This window comes from Dipodomys spectabilis, unplaced genomic scaffold, assembly GCF_019054845.1.
Source record: "Dipodomys spectabilis isolate Male_0828 unplaced genomic scaffold, ASM1905484v1 ptg000079l, whole genome shotgun sequence".
NCBI classification, from domain to species: Eukaryota; Metazoa; Chordata; class Mammalia; order Rodentia; family Heteromyidae; genus Dipodomys; species Dipodomys spectabilis.
In genome coordinates, this window is record NW_024870756.1 from 339,973 (window position 1) to 367,637 (window position 27,665).

The 27,665-nt window shown below is 40.9% G+C and overlaps 1 protein-coding gene across 1 annotated transcript in view; it reads right to left on the reverse strand.

The window, feature by feature from the left end:
- Positions 1–7,370, reverse strand: part of Ppp3r1 (protein phosphatase 3 regulatory subunit B, alpha) — a 41,230-nt gene extending 33,860 nt beyond the window's left edge. The window contains exon 1 of the mRNA XM_042683095.1: positions 7,282–7,370. Coding sequence (XP_042539029.1) covers positions 7,282–7,284 — 3 coding nt within the window. The 5' untranslated portion in view covers positions 7,285–7,370. The remainder of the gene's footprint in view (positions 1–7,281) is intronic.
- Positions 7,371–27,665: the final 20,295 nt, after the last annotated feature.

A 27,665-nucleotide genomic window follows, 5' to 3' on the forward strand; every position in this document is an offset into this window, starting at 1 on the left:
AATGCCCCTTCAAAAGTTCATGTGTAAAACTTAACCCCAAAATTCAAATGTGATGACAGCTGGAGGTAGAGCCTTCAGGAGGTAAGAGAGGTAGGTGAGGCCACTAAAGTGGAGCCACCCATTATGGAACTGATGGCTTTACAACACAGAGACCTAAGCTTGTGTACTTCTGCCCTCTCGACTGCTTGATTCTTCCACCATGCTGTCACAGCAAGAAGGTTCTTACATGGCCCTTTGAAATAGGACTTTTCACAGCTGTCACAAATAACCTTTTCGTTATAAAATTACCCAGTGTCAGCTATTCATCACAGCAGCAGAAAACAGACTAAGAGTAATCATAGGCCACTTGTAGCCATTGAATTTACAGCTTTTGTGACAGAAAACATAGGTATGTGTTTTAATTTTAATTAAAATTTTAGACAGGCATATGTAGTTTAATGAGTATTAAATTAGACACCATAAAACTGTAGTGGATTGAAAGTTAAGAACATGAGCTAATAGCAATAAAAAGTCAACAAGTCAAAATGAATAGCTTTGTTCATAAATTTGAGAATTACTGAGTTAAAAACACAAAATTCTGTTAGAAAAAGTTATACTATAAACATACATAAGATCACAATTCTCCCATTATCCACTATCACTTACTTTTCCTAAAATTCTAATCTTTATTAGAGATTGACTTATTTCGCTAGAAGATACCAGCTTATTGAATGCCTAAAACAGGTGGTCACTGTGACACAGCACTCAGGAAGACATGAAAGAAAACGATCCCTGAAAATAAACAGATTAAGAAAAAAAGTGCGAACAGCTGCCAAGGGTAAAAATTTGATTCTTTTTATGCTGCTATGTTTTGTCCTGTTGTAAATGGATCTTAAAATACATACTTAACTCTAACAAATAAAAAGTGAATACTCATAGTATTTACAAAAAAGCAACAGCCAAATCATCAATCAATTTAGTACTGGTTCCAGTAAAACTAGTCAAAGTGACATCTCACCTACAGAGGTCTGAGGATCACAGTCCAAAGCCAGATGAGGCAGGAAAGTCTGAGAGACTCTTAGCTCCAATTAACCACCAAAAAGTCAGAAGTAGAGACATGGCTCAAGTGGTAGTGTTAGCCTTGAGCCAAAAAGCTCAAGGACAGTGCCCAGGCCCAAAGTACAAGCCCCAGGTACATACACAGGGATAAGCAACTGTCAATAATTCAACCCTTTTCCTCCAAAGAGATTTAAAAGACAGTCTCTTCCTCCACTTCCTAGCTTATTCATTTGATCCCAAAATAAATCCTTCCTCAAGCCTAAATTCTCTAGCTTTTATCCTTTATTTAAAGTGTGAAAGGGCAAGCAACACTCAAGTGTCTGGCCACACATTTATTATTTATTAAACACAATAAATCCTGAACTTCCTCACCACCATCACATCAAACTATTATTGCCTAAGTCACCAGAACTCAAAAGACACTTTCAAATTGTTCCTCATTGATTTCAGCAGTATCTATTATTCACCAACTCTCCTTCTTGCTTAAAACTCAATTCAATCTCACATCACTGCTAATTTTCCAACTGTCTTTCTGATTATTTATGCTCAACAACCCTATATGTTCATCAACTTCTACTGGCTTTTTTAAAAGATGTATGTGTATGCACAAGCACACACATGCACACACTCAAGCAGGCATACAAATACATGCACCCAGCTGGGGCATGAACTCAGCGCATGGGTACTGTCCCTTGAGTTTTTGTGATCAAGGCTAGCACTCTACCACTTTGAGCCACAGCATCCTTTTCAGCTTAGTGGTAGCTGGACTTTCCTGCCTTGGCTTTGAACCATGATGCTCAGATCTCAGCCTCCTGAGTATCTAGGATTACACATGTGAGCCACTGGTACCTGGCTTCTACCTGCTTCTTACATGAAGTATTTTATAAAGTTCACCTCTCTGTTTCTCTTATATTCTTTCTATATAAAACTACATTTGGCCAGGTGCTGGTGGCTCACAGCTACTTGAAAATTTAAAGTCAGTCAGGGGGGAAAAAAAGTCTATGACTACAAGAAATCAGCAAATTGCTGAGCTGGAGGTATATAGCTCAGTGGTAGAGTAAGCAAGAAAGCTGTGCAAGAGCACAAGGCTCTGAGTTCAAGCCCTGGTAGACACACACACACAAAGATTACATCCAGTTACATGGCTCCAAACACTTCCTAATATAAATATACCGATGTTATCAAATCTTTCATCTAAGCTCCTATTTCTCTGTTGACCACAAACCTTTACATAACTTTTTTAAGTCAGTAGGTCCAAAAGAGAAGCCTTTCATCATTCCTCCATATCTTCTCCTTTATTTCCTGGGAGAATGTGCATTTCTACCAAAGGCCCAGTGCTGACATTTCTAGTCCAGAATCCACATTTTGAAAATCACTGCTGAAATGTATGTGCCTCTTTCAACCTCCAACCTATGAAGTTCCTTCTGCTATGTTCTAAGGCTATAACATCTTGCAGCAGACATTGTTAATATTTCATAGCACTCTAGCCTATAGAAATTACACATTATCAAATTGGAAATGAAACTGATCATCTGGCCAAACTCAAATTTCTTAAGGACAAATATATGTGAACACAGAGTAGGTGTTCACAAATATTTCCTTGAATGAATAGCATTATCACCATTCAGTTACTAACGCCGTAAACCAAAGCAAGTTTTGCTCTATTTCCCAGCAGTTATCCAGTCTTCTCTTGTGCCTTCAAATATCTGGTCTGTCCTATCCATCTGTGCAGTTACCATATTTTTCCGGGTCCTTATTTCTCATATGAATTATTGTAAGTATTTATTAGCAGATTAGGCAAAATCACCTAACACAAAGCATACTTTACTTTTTTGTCAGTTGTTGGGCTTGAACTCAGGGCCTGGGTGCTCTCCTTGAGCTCTTTTATTCAAAGCTATCGCTTCAGCACTTTTGTTTTTGAGTAATTGGAGATGAGTCTCAAAGGGAATTTTCTGCCAAGGCTGGCTTTGAACCATGATCCTCAGATCTCAGCCTCCAGAGCAGTCAGGATTACAACAAAGCCTGCTTTATAAGTGTTGTATATCTCATGTAATTCACTGAATACCACACTAAAATAAAAAAACAGAAAGGTTGTATGGATGCTCATCATTAACATATGGTTAATGTATGTTAAAGTACAACTTCTACTGAATACTTTTAGCACTTTCACACTCCTGTAAAGCTGAGAAATCCTAAGTAGAGCCATCTTTATGCTCTGTCTGTACTTTATAGTTTTCTGAATGGATTGCACAGCTCATGCCTCTATGTCTTTGAATACTAGGTCCCTATGTGGAGTGTTAAATACTCATCCTTTTAAGACCCAGGCCCCATTTCTTTCAGGAGGCTTTCTGTGATTATGCTTCCCTCTTGTATGCTCTTCCAACATCCCAGGTTAGTTTGTTAATAGCACATACTATGCTGCAATAATTTGTCTTCTTTACTCCACTAAGTTGCTTAGAGATAACAATCAAATCTTGTTTATGTAACTAGTGCTAAACAGATTAATAAACACATTCCTTAATATTCTTTAAACCGTGGCTCTCAAAATGTAGTATACATCACAATCACCTGGGAGACCTATAAAACCTGGACTGCTTAGCTCCTTTCAAGAGTTTTGGATTCAGTTGTTCTAGGGTGGGGCTGACAAGTTTCCAGATGATACTGAAGCTGCCAACCAAAATATATTTTGAAAATCAATAATCAAAATGTACGTTGTCTCTTCCTATGTTCAGGATATACAACATCTTCTAGATACAACTCTCCCCACCTACAATCCTATCAATCCTTTTGGACCCAACACAACGTTCACTCCTTCATAGAAAAATGCAACACATCTTGCCTTTTTTTTTTATACTACTCATCACAACTTACTTCAAAACTACAGCATTAGTCTTATGTTCTCTACTTAAGTGATGACAAAACTTCAATTACTGTAATATCTTCTGAAGAAAGAACACAGTAACAATAGAAATGATATGATGCTGATATAAATGAATCTCCAGTTGCTTGTCGTGACACTGTGCCCAGGGTCTGAGGTGCTCGGTGCTTAATCTTCCTTACCCAACCTTACTTCCTCATACTACCTATCTATGATAGATACCTGATTCTTCTTCCACATTTGTCTGTTCCTTTCATTGCTGATTGACTGCTAGACAGCTTCATCTTGTTTGTATCATGCCATTTTAATTTTCTCATCCACTATGGAATAAAACAAGGGAAGAAACCTGTCTTCTCATGACTGATAGGAATTTTAATTTGCCCAAAGAGAAGTTGCCTGTTTAAAATTACACATATATATTTATATCATAGTAATAACTTCAAGTTGTATCAATACCTATCAGAAAAGAATATTTTAGGGACTCAAATCTTACAAGGCCTTTTATCTTCTCCTTATCTGAATTAATCAGCAATTGCAGTAATCCATACTATAAAATCTGTTGACAAACCCAGGCACAGGTCACACCAGTAACCCTAGCTACTCAGGAGGCTGAGATTTGAGGACTATGGTTCAAAGCCAGCCCAGGCAGGAAAGTCCATGATTCTCCAATAAACTACCAAAAAGTCAGAAGTGTAGTTGTGGCTCACATGGTAGAGTGCTAGCCCTGAGCAAAAGCAGCTCAAGTTCAGTGCCCAAGCCCTGAATTGAAGCCCCACAACACACGCATGAGCAGGCATGCACACACGTGAGTAGGCATGCACACACATGTACATGCACGTACATACAACTGTTGGAAAAATAAATATGTTCATAATAATCAGGAGTTAGAGATTTCTCATACAAGGTAAAAAAAATTTCAGAACTTTAATTAAGAAAATTAATTACTCCAGTATGGTATATTTCAGTAAATATACCACATGGCAAAATTGAGTTATAGGTAAGGTATTGAAACTTATAAACAAATGCTGTATTCAACAAACCAAAATAACACTAAAACTGGTGAATCCATGTGAATTAAGGGGAAGCAATATGAATTATGTCAGTCTTGAAATGTTCCTGGGAAGATTGAAAAGCTTTAACCAAAGGTGAATTAGAAAACCTAAAAGGAACTTGGAAAGAGCTAAAAATAATGAGATGGAAAAAAGCACTATCATACGTAATTTTGAAATATTTTAAAAGATTAGGAAACATTGAGTACTATGAGGATTAAAAAGGGGGGGCTGGGATACAGCACAGTAGTAAAATGCAACTTGAGGAATCTTAGCTAAGGATTGGAACCTCAGTTCAAACAATCCCCAGGTGCAAAACTGTAAATAAAAACATTCACTCCAGGAGCTGGGAAGGTGGCTCAGTGGTAGAGTGCTTGCCTTGCATGCCTGAGGCCCTGGGTTCAATTCCTCAGCACCACATAAGCAAAAAGAAAAAAGCTGGAAGTGGCACTGTGGCTCAAGTGGTAGAGCCCTAGCCTTGAGCTGAAGAGCTGAGGGCCAGTGCCCAAGTCCAGAGTTCAGGCCCCATGACCGGACCCAAAAAAACCAAAAAACAAAAAAAATTCACTCCAATGGACTAAAATCTTGAAAATATTGAATTTCAATTTAAGTAGAATACACATGTAAGAAGTTCTATTAAAGTACTTAAAGTACAATTCCTAACTTCAAAAGACAACACCAACAAAATCCTTGTACGATGAATGGTCTTCCCTAAGTGTTTTCTGTAATAGTAAGGAAAAGTCTAACTTTTGGGACTTTGGAAAGCGAAAGTTGTCTCTGAAATGCTTCCCAAATTAGCAAGGAAAAACTTCCTCTACATGTCAAAATCATGAATCATTTATTCCATCTGCTCCTAATCTGGATCTTAAGCATGCCAATAAGCACACTTAACCTAAATTGTAAATACACACTGACTTATTTGACTATTCACTTTTTCACTAACCATCATCACCAAATTGATTTTCCATTTCTCTTGACTAGTCCACCACTATAGTTAAATTCTGTATGCATAGTCTTCTACGTAGAATACCATATAATTTAAAGGTGCAAGCAATCTAAACATCTTTTAGACTGTTCAAAACTTAAAAAGTAACAACAATCCTATCTCATTCTGACACACATAGAACAGCAGTGTGATTTTTGTCTTTTTCTGCTATGTATACATTTGTTGATTGCAAAGAGGAAGGAAGCTCCAAAGACTAACCAGAGCCAGAGAACCGGTAAGGTAACAGGCTAAAAGGGCGTCGTTGATTTCTTGGCTTCAGTGACAGGCTAGAGACACACCCCTAGCGTCGGTCTGAAACACTACAGCAGAGAATTCTACCTAGGGATTAATGTGAGGGTAAGGAAAGACAAATTTAAATCGCCATGATTCAAAAACAACCACCCCAAGAGAGACACCACGAAGGTAACAAAGAAAGTGAAAAATCCAGGGTAGCAAGCAAACATTCAAAACGCAAGTCTCTCCCTATTCCTCCAAGGCCAAGCCGGCCTACGTTTTGTTTTTGTTTCTGTTGTTGTTGTTGTTTTTTTTAATGGATCTAGCTATACCTGGGTCCTTTCCGGTTCACCAGCGCAGAGAGAAAGAAAAGGAGCAGCTCAAGAAACCCCCTCAGGTTGCGAAGCAGCAGGAAATACATGCTAAACGGGGAGAGGGGAAGTAAAAGGGCCGGATCCCTGTGCCAAGATGCATTGCTAGAGAACGCGGAGTGAGTGGGAGAACGCAGCTCGGGAGCAAAAGTGGGTCTTACATAAAGCGCCATTTGCCACCCGTTATCATTTCCATAGCATTTCGGAAGACTCTCCAACTTGCGAGAGAGTCGGGGAGGGGGGGACAGAAAGACTGGAGGGGGGGGACGCCGCGTGGAGGAGGAGGGTCCAGAGACAAGTCCGGCGGGGCACCGCGGGGACGGTGCCCGGCTGGCGGCCGTCCGGGGGGGGGGGGACCCCGGGGGATCGCGCAGAGGCGGAATCCCGGCGGGCGCGGCGGAGGGGCGCCCCGGAGGTCCGGGGGCGGGAGCAGCCCCCCCCCGGCGCCGCAGCCCCGGGAGGGCCGCGGTCCTGTCAGGCAGCCGGCCCACCGCCCCCGCCCGCCGCCGACGCGCCCCGGAGCCGCCGCCGGCTCACCCGCAGCCCGCCGTCGCGCCGGCCGGGCCCGGGGGTCTCTGGAATTTTCCACCGGGGAAGGGGAGGAGGCGGGAGGCTATCCGGGGGGAGGGGGGGGATCGGGGTCGGCCCCGATCCCGGAGGCCGAGGCGGGGGGGGGGATCGGGGGGGGGGGACAGGGGCCATGCACCCGGGAAGTGGCGGTCTCACCATTTTGCTTGGCGGGTCGGCGGCTCGCGGGCGCGGCGAGGGTCGGCGGTGACGGGCTCCGCGGGACGCGGCTCTGGCGGCGGCCCGGCGACGGCCCTCGGGACGCCCGGGCAGGGGGTGCGGGCTGGGGGAGGGGAGGCGGCGCCGCGGGGCCCGCGCCGGCCGGGGATCGGGGCGCGCGAGGGAGCGGGCAGGGCGGAGGGAACGGAATTGAGGTCGAGATTCGCAGCGCGGAGCGGAGAGGCGGAGAGCCGGGGCCGAGGGGGTCGAGAGGGCCGGGCGACTCGGGGGCTGCAGCCTAGCGCTCGCGCCGGAGCCGTGACGGACTCACTGCGGCGGCTCTCGCTGACCCGCAACCTCAAGGCACGAAACCGGGGGAGGGAGGCAGAGGGAGGGGAGAGCGGAGCGCGGCGCAGCGCGGCGGCGCGCAGGGCGGAGGGCGGGGGCGCGGGCCGGCGGCGGGGGCGGGGCTTCCGCGAGCGCCGCACATCCGGGAACCCGCGCGCCTGCTCCTCGGCGGCCGCGGCGGCGCTCTGGCGAGCTGTGGTTGGGGAGAGCGCGGGGCGCGCGGACCACGTTCGCCCTTCCGCCGCCGCCTGTCCGGGGCGAGCGAAATGGGGGGGGGGAGGGGAGGGCTGGGGAAGGGAGGCCGGGCGGGGGCGCGGACGTCGCTGACGCCGCGTTGCGGAGCTCTTCCTGTCACGTGTCTGGAGGCGGGGAGGGAAGGCGGAGCTGGGAGGAGGAGGAAATGTGAGGGTGCCGGGGCAGGGAGGAAACGCGAGGGGTGCGCCAGCAGCCTGCGAAAGGGGGGAACCTGAGCCCCGGGAGTCGGGAGCGTTGTGGGTGGAGAAAGAGGAACAGATGTGCGGCCTTCAGGTCCCAGCCACCCCCGAGCCTGCGCCCTGTGGAAACGACTAACCCCCCAGGGCTAGCACAGCTTCGGCGTCGGCGTTCCGCCTGGGGTCCGCCCGGGGAGCGGCTGCGGCCCCCGAGCCGGGGCCTCCCCGGCGCGACCCCCCCAAGCTCCCATGGCAGGGTGGCCCGGCGCGGTTGGAAGGGCCGGAAGGCAGGCAGGGCCGTCCGCGTCGGGGCGCGGGGCGCCAGGCTAGCCCGCCCGCCGCCCAGCCTCTCGGTCCCCCGTCTCAGGGCCGCGGTCGTTTGCGAGACCTTCCCCGGGGCCGACCGTCCTGTGGTCCCTTGAGTAGGGCGATTGCCTTCCCGCAGAATCCGCACTCGAAGGAGGCGTGAAGTCCAGGAAAGCGGCCGGGGGAAAGTTAGGTGTGAGACCGAAAGAGAAAGTGGGTAGGAGAGGTGTGCTGGCAGCCTCGCTCGGCCAGAATAATCAGTGCTTTCCTCTAGAAAACGCGCTTGTGTGTGAGAGAAGGAGAAACTCCTGATGGGTAAATCCCCGGTAAGGGCGCGGCGGCGTCGCTCCGGGCAGCCAGCGCTGGCTCGGCACATCCTCGCATTCTCCCCTCCCTTCTCCCTCCCCGGGCCCTCCACGGTTCTGGGTCAGGATGCCTGAGGAACAGTGAGACACAAACCAGCTGTGTCACACACAGGGACTGTACCCACCCCGGAAAGGCCTGCAGTGACTCCGTCTTATCTGGGTTTTTATCTGGTTTTATCATCTGGGTTACTTGGATTTAGATAAAGTATGATTTAGTGTTCTGAAGAACAGTAAGGTAAAAATCCCTAAGCCAAATGTGTGCCATGTTTTTTTTTTTTTCTAGATACGTTGTTAATTTTTTATCAAAGTTAAGACTTACTGTTTCAGTACTGAGTTAAAAATTCCTCTTTCAATGCCACGTCTCAGAGGTAATCACTTATTACCTGTGTCCTTTGGACATTTTCAATAAAAACCAAATTATTTTGACTAAAAAATAGTAGGAGTTTTGAGCTATGTGGAGTAACTCCTAATTTTGTTGTATTTGAAGCAATTAGATTGCAGTCATCCAAAAAATATCTGTTGTGAGCCTATGCCAGAAATTAGAGTTGAGAATTGGGAAAAGTTAGCTAGTCTCTGCCAACATAATGCCAATCTACTTTGCTCCTACTTCGCCGGGAAAGCTCCCAGAGTTCACTACATATATTCTCTTGGCCTTGAGTATATACCATGAAATATGGCCGTGTAGCAAATAGTATTTCTGAAGGTAAAGCTATTTTGAATCCACCGAGACATAAACCCCAAATGTACATTTAGTACCCAAGCTATTCTCCCTAAGGCTGAAAATGAAAGTAAGTCATTCTCCTTTTTACTCTTCATTAAATTCTAGTGTGAAGCTTAAGTATGAGAAAGAACAGGTACAATTGGTCCAATTTAAAAAGCAAACATTTTTAAATAACAGATGAATAAACAAGCAATGGACATGCCTTTGCAGGTGTTTTTCCTAGAAAAGTTAGTAACCAAAAGTAATTATCAGCAAGTAGGCTGTTAGGTATTTTGAAGGGAGAGATTCTTCAAAGAGATTTGTTACCAGAGTGGTAACAGGAATACATGAGGAGTAAAGGAAAGGTGAATATGAAAGACATGAAGAAAAGTGGACTGTGGAGCTACTAGTACATGAGGAGCAAAGAGCAAAAGATGACCAGCCTGAGTTTGGATAATTGAAACAATGATCCATAAACAGAAGTCAGTCAAAAATCTGGTTTTTGATATAGAAGAGAGTTTGGATTTAAAGTTGCAAGGTTTTAAGCTAGAACTGTAATTCCTTGGTAGCATGGGTGTTTGGCGTGAAGCACTGGGTTCAATCTTCAGCCACCCAAAAATACTAAAAATTTCAGGGGCTGGGAAGGTGGCTTGGTGGTAGAGTGCTTGCCTTGCATGTGTGAGCCCTTGGAATTGGTTCCTCAGCATCCATAAACAGAAAAAGCCAGAAGTGGCACTGTGGCTCGAATGGTAGAGAGCTAGCCTTGAGCTGAAGAGCTGAGGGACAGTGTGCAGGTCCAAAGTTCGAGACCCATGACCAACAAAAAAATAAATAAAATCAGTCTTTGAGTTAGTTGATTATCTCAGAAGAAACATCAAAACAGAAGTTGCATGAAAGTGCAGATGGGAAAAGAATTGAAGTGTCAGAATCCACTTTATATAGAGATTGACACTGAAAATGAAGTCTTCACATTTATCCTTATTTCGTAATAAAGGGAATAAAGACCCTACAGATAGTAATAGTGTCCAAGGAAAAAGAAAATTAAAGGAAACATTTACAAAAAGAATTTTTACAGTCATGTTTGGCCAGAAGCAACCCCAACCTTCAATGTCTCTATAGTTATCTTTTAAGTTAGAAATAAACAGGACATTTCTATTATTTCTAGGTCTTTGAGATCACAATGATAACTAAAATTCTGCCTTATTCTTAAAAGGCTGATGACTGTCACTTATATATAGTATTTAGGTTTACAGAATAAGCAAATTGTAATTCCTGTTCTTTAGGTATTTTAGTACACTATTACACCAAAATATTCAATTTTGTTCATAATTATATTTACTGTCAACTAGAAACTAAGTTCGGTTTTTTGTTTTTTTCATACTTAGAAAATGCCAGAAAGAAAACAAGCATTAAAACTACTTGACAAAGAGTAGTGCACAGGAATGGAGGGAGGAAGGGTGAGCAAATGCAGTTATTGCATTGAATATACGTCATGTTTAAAAAAATGAACTATGTAACTTGTGAGTAGGGACAGGAGTGGGAAAATGGAGAACAAAGGAAGGGGTGACATTGTCAAGCATTGTTCTCATAATCTGACTTTTGGATTTGTAACCCTTTATACAACTACTTAATAATAACAGTAAAATTAAGAATACAAAAAGCAAAATAATAAAACCACTTGAAGGTTTCCCCCTTTTTAGCCCAGGTGAGGAATCCCAGGAATACGTACCGTTACCCCATCTAGTGTCATGTTAGAAAATCCCCTTGTGAATGAGTGGGAGCTTAGGTGCTTTCAGAGTAGATTATCTTCTTTCCAAGCATTTTTTTTTTTTTTTGAGCAAGCGTCAAGCAGAAATTAGTGTTATCCTCCGGCTTCTTGGTATAGTTGAAGAAGAGTTCCCTGACACCTGAAAGGGCAGAGCAAGTGGTTGGTCTTTTCTTCCTAAGCAGCAAGTTTGCAGTAAGGATTCTGAATTCCATTCTAGAAACTCATTTCTCCATAGAAACCTTTTCACAAAGAATCTTATAAACAATAGCTATTCTACAAAAGCCTACTTAAATGATTATGTAGCCAAAATTTTATGTTTTTGCTATTGGAAACATGCTACCTTGTTTTGAAGTTGTTTCTCTAAATTAGAAACTCCCTTGTCCTCACATAAAAGTTAATGCCAAGAAAAAGCCTGGTTTGTTGGACTTTGAGAAGATTTCCATTTTACTGGTTTACCAAGAGCATTTACCTTATACCATTTACCTAAACATAGCAGGAAATAACATTTGAATGTAAAGCAGAATTACTATGGCACTAGAGAAGATATACTTGTTAACTCTCTAATATTCTTATATACTTTAAAAAAAATCTGTATTCAAGTCTAGAGGGAGACCCTGATTTAGAGTCACAGGCTCCAGTCCGTTTCTGTGTGAAATTTGGATAAATGTTTAAAATGTCTAAGATGTAGTCACTAATTACTTGTATCTATTTACATTTACTTTATTAGTTAAACTTGGATAGAATTAAAATCCAGTTCTGTTGTCTTGTTAGCTGCATTTCAAGTGCTCAGTAGCTGCATACCACGTAGCGGTCATAATTCCTCACAAGGAGTTTTTTAATACAGTACTCATTTGAGTTCTGTATCTCAACATATTCATCTGCAACCATAATAAAGTGTTATTCATTAAAAAGATAAGTACATTTCAAATATAATATGGTAAGCTCATTGAAACTGTAGTTGGGCCTCCACACCTATGTGTTCCACAGCTGTTTATTTACATCTATTCAAGCCTATGTAAAAATAATTTTAAAAATTGCTTGGTACTAAACATGTACAGTTGTGTGTGTGCACATGCATATGTATGTGTGTGTGTGTGTGTGTGTGTGTGTGTGTGTGTGTGTTACTGGGAATTGAACCCAGTGCCTAATATACACCTGATACACTAAGTGCTGTACCACTCAGCTGCACCACTCAACTATGTATAATTTTTTCTTTCCATTTCCCCCATGCTAACATAGCAACATTGTGCTAGGAATTGTGAGTAATGATTTAAAGTATGAAGAATGATATGCATAAATTATATTCAAATACAAACATGTTCTGAAAGTGACTTTTTTTGGTAACAGGAATTGAATTTAGGGTCCTCACACGCTAGGCAAGTGTGCTACAACTTGAGCTACATTGCCAATCCCTTTGCCTTTAGTTTTTAGTGTTTTTGTTGTTGTTGTTGTTGTTGTTGTTGTTTTCAGATAGTGTCTTCGTACTTTTGTCAGGGCCAACTGAAGCTGAAAAACTGCAATCCTGCTATCTATTCCAAGTAGCTGAAATTATGGGCTTGAGTTACCATGTCCAGCCAAACAATTTAAATATTCTAAGATATTGTCTATGGGAGTTCTTAGAAACAACTCATTGTAAATACTGAGGTACAATACCCTTACCACTTGAAAAAGCATTGTTAACACTCCTTTTAAAAAATAGAAGCTTTGGAAGTGGCGCTGTAGCTCAAGTGGTAGAGCGCTCGCCTTGAGTTGAAGAGCTGAGGGACAACTCCCAGGCCCAGAGTTCAAGCCCCACGACCAACAACAACAACAAAAAAAAAAACTATATAAAAAATAGAAGCTTTGGGCTGGGAAGGTGGCTCAGTGGTAGAGCGCTTGCCTTGCATGCATGAGGCCCTGGGTTCGATTCCTCAGCACTACATAAGCAAAAGAAAAAATAATAAAAAATAGAAGCTGGGCACCCATGGCTCACACCTGTAATCCTAGCTACTCAGGAGTCTGAGATCTGAGCTTTGCAGTTTAAGGCCAGCGGGGGCAGGAAAGTCCTTGAGACTCTTATCTCCAATAAAAACCCACTAGAAAACCGGAAGTGGCGCTGTGGCTTAAGCGGTAGAGTGCTTGCCTGAGCTAAAGAGGGCGGAGACAGTGCCCAAGCTCAGAGTTCAAGCCCCACGACCGACCAAACCCCCCCCCCCAAAAAAAAAAAAAAAAACCAGGAAATATATGTTAAAGAAAATTGGCAGGAAAAAAAAAATATATATATACATATAGTGGCAGATTGAATATGAACATGTTATAAAACATTCTCAACATCAAAAAAACATCGCAACAAACAATAGAAAATGTATTCTCATAAAAGTATTTTAATAACTAAATAGAAAATGTACTTTGTGAACTTGTATTTTGTTTTCAGAGTGATTTTTATTTTATTTATTTACTTTCTCTTCTTGGTACCCTAAGTAAAGAAATTGAAAGTAAAACCCATCTATTATCTGCAGGTAAAGGTGATTATAACATTGTTATTCTGTGCTGATTCTCTGAGGACTTTGAAACAATTTGCTTCAACAAAAGTAACATCAAATGGAGTTCAGCTACAAACCTAATCTTTCTTCTCTCCCATTCCCCCACCAGGTTCTTCCTTGTTTACTATTCTTAATTGAAGCCTAGTATTCTCACTTAGCTTTTCATTAAAGGTTGGCACTCTTCTACTTGATCCACACCTCTACTTTCTTTTTTGTTTTTACTTGTTAGAGATATGAGTCTCTGATTTGTTTGCCCAGGCTAGCTTAGAATTGTGATCCTTACATCTCAGCATCCTAAGTAGCTAGGATTACAGGCATGAACCTCTAGCTCCTAGCTAATTAGAAATACCAGTTACTAATTAAAAAAAATTCACTGGATGCATGAGTAGTATTCATAATAATTAAAACCAATTTTTTCAAGGCAAAATTATTGTAACCCAAATGAAAATATTCACTATTGTATGGTCTATAAAGTCATTTTTACAGTAAACTAAAGAGTAACCAAAAAGGCATATGTTTGAAGAAATACTACTTATAAAAGCAAATACATACACTATAATGCTATACATTGTGAATAGTTAGTAAATGATCCATGCCTGCTCATTCATTATACAGCTAAAAATAATCATGCTTAAAAATGTGTACTTTTTGGAAAATAATTTTTGAATGTATATAAGATACATAAAGCATAATGAACAGAAATAGAACTTATTTCTATATGAATAGCAAATTTCAATGATGTTAAAATCCTCTGTCATAAGTAGTAGCTATTGCAGTGTAGATATCTTAATAGAATAAGATTTATTGTTTTTCTAATTATTTTAATTATGTATTTTTATGTAAGATGGACCACAAGTTTATTTCATTTTTTTCTACAGTAGGTACACAATTCTGCAAATACCAAACACCATCTTTATTCTTATATACATCTGGTTCCATAGAAAAAGTTGGCAAGAATCCTAAAAATTGTATAAATTTTAAAATCATGTATTTTGAGTAAAGAGTAAGTAATTCTTTCAGTTAATTCTTTACATTTTGTGGGTATTTTAAATATGCATTATCAGATCACAATAGACATCAGACAGAGTTCTCCACTCACATGACAACCCTGAAGGAAGAAAGATATCATCAGATAAGCAGATTGTTTTTGGCCCAAAGCAGCAGAATTACAGGACACATTCTACTTTAGAGATAAATCTTGTCGAAGGTCGCTGATTAGTTAGCTTCTTCTATTTTATTTCAAAATTGCTGACCACTTCAGTGCTGAGACATCACTGTCTGAATCATTAATAGCTCCACCTAAGTGAAGTATTTATAGTTAGGACCACTGTTTCTTCCAGGCATGGACACAATCTCTGTATAAGCACAGTCTCCAAGAAAAGAACTTTGCAAATAGCAATGGAAACAGTGAAGGATGAAAGAGTAGGGCAATAGTAGAGCCTCAAAGTAAGAACTGTATCCAAATCCTCCCAGAAACCCCATGTTCCAGCTGTACTCTTCCTGTTCATCGCAGCTTCCCCCACCCCCAGCACTTCCTCTCCCCTTCATTAGTGTCAAGTCCCAAGCTTTGAAATCCTCAGCCTACATTCCCTTGCAACCCACTCTCAGGCTCTGTGTCCCTTTCTTCCTTGCTTCTTTTTATGGGATCCTATAAAGTGCCGAAAATAGCAGTTAGACTGGATCTACCCAAGAGCTGGAGGATGGTTTTATTTGCACAGCAAGTTATGGAAAGTACTTTTAAAGTGATTGCACTGTCTACAACATTGGGTAAACCTTTAGCTATGATTGAACAGAACCTTCTTGTCACCAGTTGAATAAATTGCAAGAGTACTACCCACAGTGATATATTCCAATCTGCTACTCATTACAAAGCTATCTTGATGATATGGGGGAAAAACCTTCCTTGTAGCTCAGAAATCTAAAACTCTAGGGTCCTTTAAAGATGAGTGCATTTCTTACATTTACCTTTTTTAAGTTACATAGCACCATAAAGAATTCTTCTTAATGAAGAGAAATGGAAGGGAATGTAACTTAGAACTTAGGGTTTTGCATTGGCTAGGCAAGTACTCTACTATTTGAGTCATGCCTCCAACTCTTTGTTCTAGCTGTTCTATTTCAGATAGGGTCTTGTGTTTTCACCTGTGGCCCAGCAAAAAAAAAAGAGAAATTTTGAACTTTATTGTTTCAACTATGGCCATACTTTAAGCCATTGCTTGAAGATACCATAAACCATTTTATTATATTTCATAGTTGGAGTTTGTGACTATATCAAAGAATGTTTAAAATGAAAATCTGAGGAGAATTGTGTATTTAGACCTAGACCTTGGACTCCTACTAAGGCCATGGTGTGCCTACTTATGAGTGCTATGCATCTGTGATGAGAGGCACGTACCACCATGCTCACCTTGTTTATTGAGATGAGAATCTCACTTTTTGTCTCAGCTAGCCTCAAACTGCAGTACTATCGATCAACATTTCCCAAGTAGCTAGGGTCACAGGTGTAAACCATCATGCCCAGCCCTGAGAAAAATTAGTTTCATTTCTCAAATTTCCAACTTTCCAGGCTTAGCTGTTACTTTTTTTTTTTTTTTGTCTGTGGTGGGGCTTGAACTTTGGGCCTGGGCACTGTCCCTCAGCTCTTCAGCTGAAGGCAAGCACTCTACCACTTGAGCCACAGCACCACCTCAGTTTTCTGGTGGTTTATTGGAGAGAAGAGTCTCATGGACTTTCCTGCCTAGGCTGGCTTTGAACCGGGATCCTCAGATCCCAGCCTCCTGAGTAGCTAGGATTACAGGCGTGGGTCACTGACACCCAGCTGAGCTGTTACTCTTTTAGTAAAGCCCATGAAGCCCATTACAAGAACTGGAACAAGAAGCAGTTAATAAATGCAAGCAGCTAAAAGAGGAAACAGAAAACATAAAAAAGAAAAAACATTTAAATATGGACAAAACATTTTTAATGGCTTCTTATTCAGATGTCTTATAAAGTGTGTGAAAGAAAAAAAATTTGTGTGTGTGTGTGTGTGTGTGTGTGTGTGCGCGCGCGCACGAATGCGTGATCTCAGGGCCTGGACACTGTCCCTGAGCCTTTGTGCTTAAGAATAGCACTCTACCGCTTAAGCCACAGCTCCACTTCCAGCCTTTTGGTAGCTAATTGGAGATAAGACTCTCATGGGCGGGGCTGGGAAGGTGGCTCAGTGGTAGAGCGCTTGCCTTGCATGCCTGAGGCCCTGGGTTCGATTCCTCAGCACCACATAAGCAAAAAGAAAAAAAAGCCAGGAGTGGCGCTGTGGGTCAAGTGGTAGAGCGCTAGCCTTGAGCTGAAGAGCTGAGGGACAGTGCCCAGGCCCCGAGTTCAGGCCCCACAACTGGGCCACCCCCCCCCCCCCAAAAAAAAAAGACTCTCATGGGCTTTCTTTCCCAGGCTGGCCTTGAATCATGATTCTTAGACCTCAGTCTCCTAAGGAGCTAGGATTGAGCCAATAGTACCTGGCTTTACTTTTCATTATTAATAAAGTGACTTGAATACAGTAAAATCCCTAAGTGATTTTTGAAATGTAGGACTTACTGCTTTCCATTTACTGTTATAAGTTCAAAGAAGTATTTCTCTCTACTATTCTAAAAATTATTCCCTTTTTTTTTTTGTCCGGTCGTGGGGCCTGAACTCTGGGCCTGGGCGCTGTCCTTCACCCCTTCAGCTCAAGGCTAGTGCTCTACCACTTGAGCACAGCGCCACTTCCGGCTTTTTTCTTTATGTGGTGCTGGGAATCGAACCCAGGACCTCAGGCATGCAAGGCAAGTGCTCTACCACTGAGCCACCTTCCGAGCCCCCTAAAAATTATTCTTTTTTTTTTTTGTCGGCCGTGGGGCTTGAACTCTGGGCCTGGGCGCTGTCCCTCAGCTCTTCAGCTCAAGGCAAGCACTCTACCACTTGAGCTACAGCGCCACTTCCAGTTTTCTGGTGGTTTATTGGAGATACAAGTCTCACGGTCTCTCCTGCCCGGGCTGGCTTTGAACCACGATCCTCAGATCTCAGCCTCCTGAGTAGCTAGGATTACAGGCGTGAGCCACCAGCGCCCGGCTAAAAATTATTCTTAACTAGTTATAATTCAGAAAGATGATTTGGGGGCTAGGAGTATAGATTCATAAAAAGCTCTTACCTGGGATGGGTGAGGCCCTGTTTTCAATCTCTGGCATACAAGAGAGGAACTTGAAAACATGAAAGTTGTATCTCTAATTTGATTTAAAATGACCAATTATGGGTGAAATTTGATTTAAAATGACCAATTATTTTTGGGTGAAATTTTCAAAAGATACGCATTGTGCTTGTGGTGCTATGGCTCCTTTAGGGGAAAGAAAGCACCACAGATCTGTTGTTCATAGTCACATAGTTAAGAACACCATAGTGAGAGGATGACAGATGTGTCATTAAGGAAGAGTGATGAATTAATGTGGACATGTAAAATTGAACTCAGTACACTTAGCTTATTTCATTATTCCAAAGTGAATTAAACATGAGCTAATGCACAATGTTTGCTCGAAGGACAGAGGCCTGAGAAATGCTCATGGAGGCTGGGTGAAGATCACTCTTAAGGATCTTTAAGTCTAGGTGAAGGACACATCCATTTGTCAAATCTGTTTTCTCCCCTGCAGTTTTAAAAAGTATGTGTGTGTGTGTGTGTGTGTGTGTGTGTATTAAGATTAGTAGTTGGTTAATCAGACTTAAAAAATGGAAATATGTGTCCTTATGGGAGGATTTCTTGGTGACACAGTCAATATGTTTTTAAATTTGATCATGAGTTTTATTAACATGGAGGTTCATGAGTTAGATCTAAGCCTTTAAGTTTTGTCCTGCGTTTTTTCAATCCCTCCAGGAGAACAAACTTCAGCTTTCCCCCCACTTTATCCCCACCACACACACACACACACACACACACACACACACACACACAAACACACACACACACACACACACACACACACACACACTATTTCCTCTATGCTATAGTCAGAGCAGTTGCAACAAATGTTGGGGGCTCTGAAGACTAGGATATTATGGAAATTTAAATTAGAAATTACTTGTTTAAAATAATATAAATAGAAACATGCCCCTCAAGATCTCAAGTCCTGTCTGGAATGCATTTTTTTTTTTTTCATCTCTGAAACAAAGGACAGAATAGAGGAAGGCTAAACATTACCATCCCAGCTCTCCAGGTCTGTGCTCCTGTTGTGCCTAACAGACCTCATGAAACCTGTCAGGGCAAAACCAGGCGAGTTCCAACTACAGCCCCTGGGAGGAGTTCTGAGGCTCTCTAATTGCTTCCTAAGGCTCTACAACTCACCCTTCAGAACTTCATTTTATTCTGTGGCTTCAGAGTAAGCGTTTGACACTCAATCTAACTCACATGAGTGGATGTCAGAGGAATTGGGCCTTGTTATTCAACATATATGCATTTAAAAGAAAGTATATAAAACAGTCCTGAGGACAAAATATTTTATAAGGCAAATGCCTTATATTTATTATTCTATTACTTATATTTCTATTACTTATATTTCTTGGAATAAGGCAAAGCTTTCAGACAGCATTTAAAGAAGTCTTTTGTAATTTTTATTTCTGGCCTGATATAGCTAATAGAATATTTCCAGGGACATTTATTTGTTTAAGAAGAAAAGGCATTAGTAAATTAACATCTAATAGTGCAAGGGATTTTTAAAAATATAATTTTATTGTTATTAGGGTGTTGTACAGAGGAGTTACCATTTCACAATTCAGTAATGTGTGAATTTCTTCATTAGAAAATGTCACACCTTCTTTCACTTTGTCTCAGTTTCCCCCTGAGATTTGGGTGGGGGGAGGATGAAAGTGATTTGCAATGTTCAGACTGCTGCATAGACATAAATATAATGGGGAAAAGATTGGGAAAATTTAGAAATAAAAATCATTTAGCCAGGCACCAGTGGCTCATGCCTGTAATCTTAGCTACTCAGGAGGTTAATTTAAGAATTGAATTCAAAGCCAGCCTGAACAAGAAAGTCCTTGAGACTCTTTTCTCCAGTTAACCACCAGAAAACTGGAAGTAGCACTGTAGCTCAAAGTGGTTGAGTGTTAGCCTTGAGCAGAGACTAAGCTCATGGACAGTGCCCAGAGCCTGAAGTCAAGCCCCAGGATGGAAAATAAAAAATAAAAATAAAATTTCATGTAATCATTGAAGGTGTGTATGTAAAGGCTTTATTGTCTTTCTTCACTTAAGACCAAATGATTTTCTAAATATTTAAAGCATATTCTAGCTTTATTCTCTATTTTGTCTGCATTGGACTGGTATGTGATGATTATTTTCCTGAAGATTACATCAGTGACAAAAAGTGATAGCAAACAGATACCATAAGCAACTCTTATTATGAACTGTACTCTATGTACACTATGAAAAAATACATCAGATCACAACCTAACAACCCAGAGGGAACCTAACTTCTGGGTAGAATTATATGTGGCTATTTTCCAGGTAATGGATTGGGTTTCATCACCAATATGAAAAGCTTATAGCTTTCTAGCAGTCAAAGTTATAACTGGGGCATGCCAGGGAAGGTAGCGCTAGAATTATCACACAGACTCAATCGTTATTTCACCCACATTCTGCCTACTACTCCCATTCTCCTCCTGAACTACACCCCCATCTGTCTTTGCATGCTGAGCTCTCTTTAAAGCCTGTGAGAGTTTCATGCGTGGGAAATCAGAGGAAAGCAAAGCTACCTTATACAAAAGCATATGGTTAGGAGTCCAAAGTCCAATATTCCATACTTGTATTCTCCCTATGGGAGCTCAGCTAACAGTAAGACCCTCAACTATTGCATTTTGTGTGCTACAACTGCTTAAATTGGTAGCCTCCATCCTATAGTGCCAGGTTTGTTTTCACATTTAGTTCTCTTGGATTTTTTTTAACCTAGTTTGACAGAAAAGAAAAAAAAAGGAACAAAATAGGGAAAGAAGGCAGGGGAGTCGGGAAAGAATAAATCATTATGCAGCTCTCAAACTTCACAGGGAAACAGCAGTACAAACCCACAGATCCAGAACTGTTAAGCAAGGGGGCTGTTTGTTTACAAGTGACAGGTTCAATTATGTAACTAGCTAAGTTAAGGAAATCTAGTGAGAGTCGGGGGTGGGAAAATCTATGCTTTTTGAATTAGGAAACATCATCAACTATGAAATAGGTTCATGAAGATATTCTGTGTGCTTACTTTTTTTTTCTTTCGGTGCTCTTCCTGGGGCTAGAACTTAGGGCCTGGACACTGTCCCTAAGCTTTTGTGCTCAAGGCTAGCTCTCTACCACTTGAGCCACAGCTCCACTTCCAGCCTTTTGGTCTTTAATTGGAGATAAGTCTCAAGGACTTTCCTGCCTGAAATGGCTTTGAACCATGATCTTCAGATCTCAGCCTCCTGAGGAGCTAGGATTACAGGCATGAACCACTTTTGCCTGGCTTTGTTTACTTTTAGTTGCTTCCTGACGTTAGAAACCTAGTTTTATTATACCCAGAAATGGGCAATGTTTCTATCCAGATAATGAACCCTCATTCTTTATTATTTGATGATTCCTTAAAACACAGTTCTCAGTATGAGAGTTATTAAACCATTAGTATGTACATATTAGAAAGTTGGAATTGGGGCTGGGAATGTGGCTTAGTGGTAGGGCGCTTGCCTAGAATGCAAGAAGCCCTGGGTTCCATTCCTCAGTACTACATAAACAGAAAAAGCCAGAAGAGGTGCTGTGGCTCAAATGTTAGAGTGCTAACCTTGAGCAAAAGAAGCCCAGGCCCTGAGTTCAAGCCCCAGGACTGTCAAAAAAGAAAAAAAATAGTTGGAATTGCCTTTTTAAAAATCTGTTGCCTTGGACTTCCTGTTTGATTTACAGGAAAAAAAGATAATACATTTACGATCAGTTCTAATTTTCCTCCATTCTTCACCCACTGGTAGTTTTTTAGTATTTTTTAAGGTATGAGACTGTAGCATGCACATAAAATATTTTTTTTAATTCCATGTGCATAAAGCTTTTTAGATTTGAAACTAAAAACTGTACCTCTAAAGAAAAACAGTTAGAAAATCAAACAATAAGTCTTTATATTGGACTATAGTAAATTTCATACATAGTTAATCTCAACAAAGACATTTAATTTAACTAAGGTGGTTTCAGCCATGTGAGATGGTACATTGCTGTAAGACCAGCTAATCCAAAGGTGGAGGCAGGAGGATCAGGAGTTGGTGCAAAATATTAGTGCAGTACAGGCAAAATTATGAAATTCTTCTTAAAAAGAAACAACCTCCTTCCCCCGAAAAACCCCCAAAGTATAAACAAAATGCTGGGGTGGGGCTCAAGATGTAGAGTCCTTGCTTCAAGCCCTCAATTCAAGCCCCTATGTGTGTGTGTGGTATGTGTGTGGGGGATTATTCTCATTTAAATATTTGTACCTACATTTTAATATGCTCTAAGACATTTTTCCTAAAAATTCTCACTCAAATTTCAGTGCCAAATTATTGGTAAGCATGTGAATCAATCAGTAGCAAATTGAACCAAACCAAGGTTGCCAAGTCAGTAAGTTTATGGGACATTGTTATTTTGCTTACTCATCTAGCTAACTTGTTATTCAATTGGGTCAGTTTGGTATTACAGGTTATTCTCTAGTGGGTGAAATCTTCAGGGAATTGTTGGGGAATTATGTTTTTCAGCAGGCAGACAAAAGCACTGAATTCATCTCCTCAGGGAACCTTCTCAGGGTGTTTTCTACTGAAGGTACAAGAACCTGGGAGTTTCCCAGCTGAGACTTTGTACCCGGAGATTTCTCAGCTCTAGTACTTTGCATAATAGACAACGAGGGTGGGGATTAAATCCATGATAATCTTGCAAGGCATACCAGGAATGACTTTTCCTCTTTGAAAAATCTGTATTTTGGCAAAGAGTAGAGTAGGGTAGTTAGTGTGGTCGGTGTTCTTCCACGCACATTAAGGGTAGGGCTGAAGCTGATTCATTCTCTAAAGACAAAAGTAATGCACTCAACTATAATCAAAAGCCTGTGCTGGAGAAGGATATTTTTAATAAGTTATATAGTCCCAATCCAGCAACACTGTATAGTGATGCTGTGGTTGTGGGTTTGAATCTTGGTGACTGGAAAGCCCAAACAAGCTAAGCCAAGAAACAAAAGAATGGAGGGATATTTATTACTTGCAATAGTCAAGTTGAGCATGAGAGTTGTTTCCAAAGCAATGTCCTTTACTCACGAAAGGAAGCATGTGGATTTTATCTGGAGAGCCTATGTATATTCATAAGTAGTGCAGTTTGAAGCTAGGCACCTTCCTAAGCATGCACAATTGCAGGAAGGAAAGATGGCCAACACATTGTGGGACATGTTAAGCTTTAAGTCATGGAGCATGTGTTCCAAAGGTTAAAATGGTAGACAGATCACCTCTGGGCATTTTGAGATTGTGTCATGAAATTTTGGCTGAAAATAAAGGAAAGGACACTTTGAAGGTGTGTTAATATAGTTTTCCCCAAAGGTGTCTGCTTTGCTTAGTGATCTCCAATTAGTTGGTTATCTTTACCAGCTTACAATATGAAGTAGCTAAGAGTTCTCTATTCACAGACAGTTCAGTCTGTGAATGTTTAACACAGGATACGACTTAAAGTTAAATGACACTGAGTGAGACAGGCATCTCTAAGTTGCTATTCAAATTCTTCAGTCCTAGACTTCAAGGCTATAATATTTCAATAAGAAATAAAGATGTTTTGTGCAAGTATATGGAGGTCAACACGTCTGAATCAATTTTTATACATCTACATGTCTATATATTCAGTGTATGGATTACAGTTATTATTACAAAACAATCATAGTAGGGCTGGAGGAGTGGCTCAAGTAGTAGAAAGCTCACAGCAACTACAAAGCCTTTAATTCAAACACCAGCATGGTCAAAAAAAAAAAAAGAAGAAAATGCATGTGTGTGCACGTGTGTGTGTGTGTGTGTGCGCGCACACACACACACACACACACACACACACACAATGATAACATACAGAGGAGCCTACAAAAACTTTTGATTTGCCATTGTCTTTTTTTAACCTTTTATCTAAAGGCATAAGAAAATATATCATTATCATTGAAATGATCACCACAATAATATTTTATTAATATTACTTTAATTATTTTAAATATTGACCTTTCTAAGCACTCTATTTAATTTAGGACTGAAGGCATGGTTCACATGGTAGAATACCAGTGTGAGATAGAAGAATAAGCAAACTAGCTAAGAGCTCAAGGCTCTGAGTTCAAGCTCTGATATAATCACACACACACACACACACACACACACACACACACACACACGTCTAAATATATAAGATTATTTATACATAAGTAGTGTCCACTGTAACATTATTTTGAGATGTCAGATGGTAGCCATGAATACTTTTCTTATTGGAAGATGAAGATAGAATGGATTTTAGACATTTCAAAAAGGTATACTTCACTTATTTCTGTATTTTACATTTCAATACAAACTTTAAAAGACTCTGCTGATATAATGTGCATAAAATTTATATAAAAATCACTAAAACGGAGTGAACTAAGCCAATTCTTAAAAAAAACATTCTTTTTTCTTTCAGTAAAAATGTACGGGGAGGGAAGGGATGGTAGGGGAAAAACAAAGGAGGAGGCAACAATGCTTGATAAGAAATGTACTCATTACCTTGCTCATGTAACTATAACCCCTCTGTACAGTATTTTCACAATATAAACTTATTAAAAATGTACAGAGGTACTCATTACCTTACTCATGTAATTGTAAACCCTCTGTACAATAATTTTACAATAAAAATATAAAAAATGTATGGAGGGGCTGCTGGGAAGTCAGTGACAAAGCATTTGCCTAGCAAGTGCAACATCCTGGGTTTAATCCCCAGTACAAAAAAAAAAAAACCAGACGAAAAAATGTATGGAAAGCCAGGTAATGGTGGCTTATACCTGTAATCCTAGCTACTCAGGAGGCTGAGATCTGAGGATCACAGTTCAAAGCCAGCTGGGACAGGAAAGTCTGTAAGACTATTATCTCCAATAAACTACTCAGTAAAGGGCTGAAGTGGTGCTGTGATTCAAGTGGTAGAGTACCAGCTTTGTGCAAACTAAGCCCAGGATCAGCACTCAGGCATAGAATTCAAGCCCCAGGACTGGCAAATAAATAAATAAGGCAGTGTCTTTTAAATGTGATTTATGCATTAGCTGTTGATTTGAGGTGTTCTTAAGTCCCTCAAATATAATTGAGGTGTCATTTGAATACCTTGTTTTATGTGAAAATAGAATCTTAAGGAAACTAGTGGTGATGGGATAAATAGGGGCAAAGATGAAGGAGAGGATGGCTCTAATCAAGATTCATTGTTTAGCCAGGTGCCAGTGGCTCACACCTCTAATCCCAGCTACTCCTTTAGGAGGCTCAGAACTGAGGATCGCAATTTGAAACCAACCTGGACAGACAAATCTTGGAGACTCTTATTTCCTATCAACCAGTAAAAAGCTTGAAATGGATATGTGGCTCAAGTATAGATCACCAGCCTAAAGGAAAAAAAGCTCAGGGACAGTGCCCAGGCCCTGAGTTCAAGCCTCCATACTGGTGCACGCACACACACACTCACACACATGCACACACACACATGCACACACACACACAAGATGCATTGTACACATAGAGAGAGCATGAGGAACAAAAGGAGAAAAATTTCTAATGAAACAGGGCAGCTTTTCATATCTTCTTGAAGATGTCTGAGGCACAGGGAAGAGAATGGGATATAGATTTAATTATCTGCTCCATTCCCAGGCTCAGAGTCTTTGCCACTTCTTCTACAAGCTGACAATGTTGCTTTGCAGAATAAGTGCTCAGTACCATTTCCTGCAGGGAGGAGAGATTAACGAAAAAACATCTTGGGGTGGAGTACTAAAATTAAATAATTGTGAAAATAAATGGACTTGTTTCTTTTCAATTGTAGGTAGCTTCAAACACTACCAAAGATGATGGAACCAGCCATTCAAGTGACCTTTAGAAAACGTTATTCTTCTGGCTTTCATCAACTATAAATTAATGTGACTCTATTCATAGCCTAAAGTTGAGGAAATAACCTGCTAATATTCTCACTCTAGGAAAACAATTGTTTCTAGGAAAGCCAAAATGTTCCTGTGCTTCCTACTGTTTGAAATATAAAGATGTGTCACATGCATTGAATTGAAAAAATTCAAAGAATTCTTTTCAAAACTTTAAACAATAATCAAGCGCCATATAAATTCTAAGATATATATTACTTGAGAACTTTAATGAGCACATAGTGCATACTAATTAATTTTACCAACATCCCTGCAATAAAAGCATTTTCACCCTACTTTTCCTTTCAGCAAGCAGGGAGACAAGATTCCATAAGACCAAGTTTCTCACTCTAGGGAAATGTGCAGAAGCTGCTGAGCCACAAAAGGGAACCTGGAATGTTGGAATTTAAGACCAGCCCATTGTCACATGTAACATTTTCTGCTTTTTTATATTGGTATATTTGGAGGGAAGGTGGGTTATGTGTGCTGTGGCCTCCACTCCTAAACAATATTAATTATTCATTTCCAGGTCCTAAGATCACAAGCTACTTGTTTGTAATGTTAATATTTTAATTGTTTTGACCTAGACTTATTTAGTAAACCTCAAAATTTTCCTATTGGTGGTTTATAAAATGAAATTTAGGCCAGGTGCCAGTGAGTGACTCAGGAGGCTGAAATCTGAGGATGCCAGTTTGAAGCCAGCCCAGGCAGGAGAGTCTGTAAAGACTCTCATCGCCAATTAACCACCAAAAACCAGAAGTGGTGCTGTGGCTCAAAGTGGTAGAGCACTAGACTTGAGCTAAAGAGCTCAGGGACAGTGCCCAGGGCTTGAGTTCAAGCCCCATGACTGACAAAACAATAACAACAAAACACACAGCAGAACAAGACTGTGTTGAGAGTATACAATTATCAAAATTTTATTTTCCCCCTGCACTTAGTGCAGAATGGAGTTGTCTGGAATGTGCTGGCGTGTGGCGCCTGCCATTCTAGCTGCTGAGATCTGAGGATCTCGGTTCAAAGCCAGCAAGGGCAGAAAAGTCCTTAAGACCAGCCATTAACCAGCAGAGCCCCGAGCAGACTCATTGAAGTCTCCATCCATCACTACCCTTAGTTGTTTAAGCTTCTAGAGGAAAATGCCTTGTAATTATCAATGGGGGAAATGTAATCATCTTGGGAGCTGCAGGAAGAAAATGTATCCGGAAATATGGCTTACAACAGTTGGAATAAAGTTTCATTCTATTCTAATAAAGATTAGAATGAAGATTAGAGGAGCCAGCTTCCTGGGTAGTGACTCATGCTTGAGACCCCAGCACTCATGAGGCTGAGGCCGGAGGATCACAGTGAGACCCTGGATCAAAAAAAAAAAACAAAAACCCACGGTACACATGAATTGACGTGCTGGATTGAGAACCCCTTTGTGCACCTATTTAAAGAAATTAAAAAGTAAAAGCATTCATTAAAAAAAAAAAAAAAAAAAAAAAATTTTATTTTCCCAAATATCCCATTAACTAGCCAAGAAGAAATACTGGCGACCATTGACTATCATTGCTAGGTAACAAGAAAAATAGAATTCAGCACTATTTTTGTTTTTATTTTTCATGATGAACTGTAATGTTAGTTTGTTTAAACAGCCATATAAGTTCTTTCCTGTCATGATTTTGGAGTTGTGATGTATGCCGCAGCAACTAGAACTGAATTTGGTTTTATGAGCTAGATCTCATCTTTGAGGTACTTCAGTGAGCTTCTGAAAAATGAGCCTTATGAGTGGTTTTCCACTAGAATATTTATAGATTATAGTAAATTCAGGCAGTCATTCTCTAGATAAATTCCCTAG